Source organism: Belonocnema kinseyi, chromosome 7 (genome assembly GCF_010883055.1).
Source record: "Belonocnema kinseyi isolate 2016_QV_RU_SX_M_011 chromosome 7, B_treatae_v1, whole genome shotgun sequence".
Taxonomy (NCBI): Eukaryota; Metazoa; Arthropoda; class Insecta; order Hymenoptera; family Cynipidae; genus Belonocnema; species Belonocnema kinseyi.
This window is the reverse complement of record NC_046663.1, coordinates 114,953,189-114,958,367: the sequence shown is the minus strand read 5'-3', so window position 1 is coordinate 114,958,367 and position 5,179 is coordinate 114,953,189. Positions and strand designations below refer to the sequence as shown.

Below are 5,179 nucleotides of genomic sequence, written 5' to 3'. Positions count from 1 at the left end.
CCCCCTCAATAATATCAGTGGTTAAGGTTGTAGGTCTTTTTAGTAGATTTACAAGGTTTCCTTTGTTATCCTGACAGTGAGTATTTTTAGTATGGACAATAGTTGGCGTAATTTTATTTTGTTGACCTGGAGTTTTCTTGGCGATAGGTGCGTTAGCGCAGAGTGCTAGTAATTTTCGGAGTTTTGGGTGTTTAAATAGTTTGAGGTTTGATCGTATTTGCTTTGGAAGTAGAGGCGACTACAGTGCTATAAAGCGTTACTTTTTTCTGTAGCTGGGCACTGACTGGTGTGGTGTATTCACGTGTATAATTATCTTTTTGGGCAGTCTGAACAGGTGGTTTAATAGGTACCGTTTCTTTACGCGTATTATTAGTTTTTTATTGTTTAATGATGGGTTTCCTGGAAGCTTTTTTAAAAGCAGAACAGCCTCTGTAATTAGCGGGATGGTTTCCAGCACAGTTGGCACCAGTTGCCAGCGATTCAGGATTCTTTTTGCATGTAAAACTCTGATGCGTTCCACCGCACTTCACACATCGTGGAGTTGCATGACATACGTCAGAGGTGGAACCTTTGGCACTTAAAGCACTGGAAGGTTTCCTTAGATTTTACGTAGGGCTCGACCTTTATTTTTATAAAAACAAGATACTTCAGATTAAGAAGCTCTTTTGCTTGAGGGGTATTTAGCAACGTTACCAGAAGCATTGGTAAGGCTTTTTTAGTTTGCCGGCTCCTCATTCGAGCAACCGACGTGATTTTGAACCCTTCCTCTTTTAGTTCGGAGAGAACTGAGTCTTCCGGGAACGCGATAAGGATATTTCTAATCACTAGTTTAATGGGTGGAGATTCAATGTTTTTATATAAATAATATTGAAATCCTTGCTGCTCTAGGCTGGTGATCATTTTTCTATATTCTTCGAGATGGGAAACTCGAATAGATTATATATCTGACCCGAGATTGTATACTATTGATTTAAATTTAGTATAATCTTTTAATGGTTTGTGTAGAACTGTGTAGGGGTGGTCAGCCTTATCTACAATAACGTTTATTGGGGGTATTTTTCCTGGCGCTTTCTCTTTCCCGCCTTCATCTGCGAATAAATCTCGCTATGGATGGAGAAAACCGGAGGACAGGCGATTGCGAATTGGCGCCAGGTGAAATACATGGCGTGCGGTCTCCTTTTACTTCGTGATAATAATCTTTTTTTGCAAATATTAAGCAGAGATATTAAGCCTTACTGTCGGCTAGAAAATTTTAGGAATCTGGCTTCGAAGCTTAATAAATCAGTCACAAAAATGGTAATGTAATAATTTAATAGTCGTTTTAAATCTCAAAGTGTCCTACGTAAATAAAGTTTAAAGACGTTAATATAAAAAAGTTTTTGTGCTTTGCTGACTAAAAAATGTAAAAAAAGAAGTAAAGAATTTCGGGCACATTTAAGAAGATTCAACTTTAGAACGTTATTGTTTATACAAGGGACAAGGGAAAAAATTTTGGAAAAAATCCATGAATATGCTGAAAACATTTATGAACAAATTTCAGCTAAAAAATTTGAGAAATAATGAAAATTGTTGCTTGAAATTACACTATTGCACAACTGTACTACTTTCAGTCCCAATGAAGATATTAAAGCGATTCGAACTCCAAACTGCAACGCAAAGGCTTTGTGATTATTGACAATCTCCAGGAAAGATGTGACTGTTTATTTAATTTTTTTTCGTGAAAATTTCGAAATTTTCGGACAATTTTCTGTGTGGGAAGGTAGGTTTTAGAAACCAGCGGAGGTGCCTTTCTTTGCTGCCGTTCCTGCCTTTAAACACTTTCTTTCCAACAAAAAAAAGGTCTAAAAATATAACGATTTTCACAAAAGCAAGAGCCGTCACATGCTTTCCGGAGATATTAAATAATTGCAGAGCCTACCCGTTAAAATTTTAAGTTTGAATCGCTTTGATATCTTCATTAGCAGTAAAGATAGTACAGTTGCAGATTTTTGTAATTTTAAGCAGCAATTTTTGATATTTCTCAAATTTCTTAACTGAAATTTTTTCTTTTATATTCATGAATTATTTCAAATTTTGCGCTTGGCCTCTTTTATCAAAAAAATAATGTTTTAACTTGACTCTTCTGAAATGTGCCAAAAATTAATTACTTTTTCTTTATATTTTTCAGTCGGCAAAGCACAAAAATTTTTTTACAATAACGTCTAAGCTTATTCACGTAGAATACTTTAAGCTTTCAAATGACTATTAACTTATTACGCTACCTTTTTTTTTTGCTGAGTTGTCAAGCTTTAAGCCCAGATGCCTACAATGTTCTCGCTGTGTGTCAATATGGTTTCTGTTGTAGAAGGGTCGATTTATTTAGTCACCTATAGTGAAAAACGATTGAAGTATAGAATGTAGCATCTCGATTTGCAATCAAAACCCCAAAATCTCCATTTTTTATACATATGCACAAAAACACGAATATTATAAGCTACGATCGACCTATGGTTTATTATGTAATAAATTAATAGTTTTTAGACTATTTTAAAAATATTTTTCGTTATATTTTACCTTGGAGTTATAAAATGTTTCATCATTTTCAAGGTTGATATAATATATCAATTAGTATTGTATAATTAATATTTAAACGCCTGAAATTCAGAAGAGAAAAGTATAATTTTTGACCGGGAAATAGCCGGGAATTTTTTTCTGAAATTTGAGTGGCTAACCACCCTTTTTTAGATTATTCAGATTACTCAACTATTTTCTTTCAGGCTTTACCTCAATCGCTCAACATGCCACCGTTACTAATGAAAATAATTTCATTGGATCTCTGACCAACTATATGCTGCCTCCTCCTCAAGGATTATCTCACATAGTTCCTCCTAAAAATGTAGACATGCAACACTCGCATTATATTGTGCCTGGAATGCCCTTAGACTATTCAGCTGCTAATCTGCATATTTGGGATCCAATGCAGATTCCAACGAATGTGCAAAATAGCCAACAGAACAATAATAAAAAGGTAAAACATATATATTATTTTCAATTTTATACATCTTCCGTATTTTTCCGAAAATTTAATTTAATCTTCGCGAATATTACAGCAGAGGACAATGGCGAAAACTCTAGCAATGTTACTGCAGCGAAAGATGGAGATAATAAATCAACTTGAAAATATCGTTGGAAAACAAACGACCCCTCCAATGAAAACGGTATTTCATATTTATTTGTTAACTGGATAATCGAAAAATGTTCTGCATATCTTAAAATTTTGATATTTTTTTTAGAACTACGATATACAAGGAGATATATTAGCACCGAACTTTTCGATTTGGACTAACGCTCCTAGCAATCAAATTACATCAGCCACCAATATGAATTTTAATAATAGCTTTCGTCGTCCGGAGTCGTTATTGTTCGATGATGAATTCGTACCTTTTGATGCCTCAACTGCCAGTAACTACGGTCCGATTTCTAGACTGTCGAAAACGGTTCTCAGGTAAACAATTTAAAGCGATGATAGTCATTTTGAATATTCGATTAATGCAAATTAGCTGTTTTGGTTGTTATGTTGCTGTTTATTTCTAGGCCAGCCAATGGTATTCAGCAGACTGGTTTTTATGGCGAAGGTATTCCGTCTCCTATTCCGACAATACGTCCTGTGTCTGCAACTAGTCCAATAGCTCCTTGGTATTATGGCCATCAACGTAAGTAAATTTAATAGAAAAAATAATATTAAATTAATCTTTTAAAGTTTAACATTAAAATTAACGTTTTAACATTTAACTTTTAAACACTGTGCAGTTTCTTAAATTGAATTCTTAAGATTGATATGTATTTCTTTAACAATAACAAGAGTTCAGACGCGTGTTAAGACGAATTTAGCATTTTTAAATTTCTAAAAACGATTTTTTTAACAAAACTTTATTATGTAGCTTTTACCACCATTAATGCAAATGGAGAAGTTCAACCCGTCGCAAGTCCTGGTTTGGGTGATGGGTTTATTACTTTGAGTCGAAATATACCAGAGCAACCTTCCCATATGCAGCTCTCGAGACAAGATTGTATGTCAAAAGAGTAAGTTTCCAATGCAACTTATACTTACAGGCTTCCCAGTATTGTCCCGATTCCAGTAGTGCTCCTCTTTTAAGAACAACGCGGAACTATTGGATAAAAGTTTTAAATTTCAATATGTACAATATTTAAAAAAAAACTTAGACTGAATAATTAATTCCTAATCATAGTGAAATAATATTGATAGAAGTGAGTTCGTATTCACTGTTTTGCTAATTAAATATGTTTAAATCATGATATGAAGCAATAGCACGAAGGCCCAACTGTGTGTCAGAAACTTGTTGCAATATTTCCTGCCAAATATGGGGAGGACGTGAGCCAAACAGACATACCAAAGGTTTTGAGTGGAATCTCCTTTGATATTTTTATTTTCATAATACATTATTTGCTATGAGAATTTGCCAAAAGAAACTATCGCCCGTAGAGAAAACTCCGGGGTATAGTGTAACTATTTATCAGTCGCATATCGCAGGCGTCTCTTGATTTATTTCCTAAGATTTCACGAGTTTCAAGCAGGGCATAACCTTATTACCCTAAAAGTACGAACGTTTATGCAAAGATCCCACTAGTTAGTGGGTTAATAGCAGGATCCGCTCTGATCTAATACCTTGAACTTAACCGAGCGAAATTTCCAAGAGCCCCCACGGACTTTTTCGGTGTGTCTCCTTGCAATTTGCTTTAGGCCACGCTTTCTGTCAACAGGCAGGAGGCATGGCCTACGACCTACGCCATACAGGTAAATCGCAAGGAGGCTCAACGAAAAAGTTCGTGGGGGCGCTTGGAAATTTCGCTCGGCTAAGTTCACGGTATTAGAGCAGAGCAGCGCTTCCTGTTAAGCCAAGTTGTTTCTTTTTTTTTAAGGGAAGTTCAAATCAAGTTTCATATCAAGTGGTGATATTAATATGTATTGTTATTATGTTGTTTGTTTCGTAATTTAAACTAACATTAAAAAAATATTAAAATTTTTTTATTAATTAATAATTAATACTAATAACAATATTAAGATAGTGACATAATATTTTTATTATTATTATTATTATTACACCATTAAGCCATTTCCCTTTCGGGGTAGGCGTGACTCACTCGGCAGGGGAAAGGAGTAGTGTGTGGAAGGGATAGA

General features: G+C 34.7%; 1 protein-coding gene across 1 annotated transcript in view; it reads left to right on the top strand.

Moving 5' to 3' along the window:
- LOC117176639 (roquin-1) overlaps positions 1–4,066 on the top strand; it is a 26,383-nt gene extending 22,317 nt beyond the window's left edge. The window contains exons 9-13 of the mRNA XM_033366893.1: positions 2,757–3,007; positions 3,090–3,197; positions 3,273–3,484; positions 3,574–3,692; positions 3,921–4,066. Coding sequence (XP_033222784.1) covers positions 2,757–3,007; positions 3,090–3,197; positions 3,273–3,484; positions 3,574–3,692; positions 3,921–4,066 — 836 coding nt within the window. The remainder of the gene's footprint in view (positions 1–2,756; positions 3,008–3,089; positions 3,198–3,272; positions 3,485–3,573; positions 3,693–3,920) is intronic.
- The last annotated feature ends 1,113 nt before the right edge of the window (positions 4,067–5,179 follow it).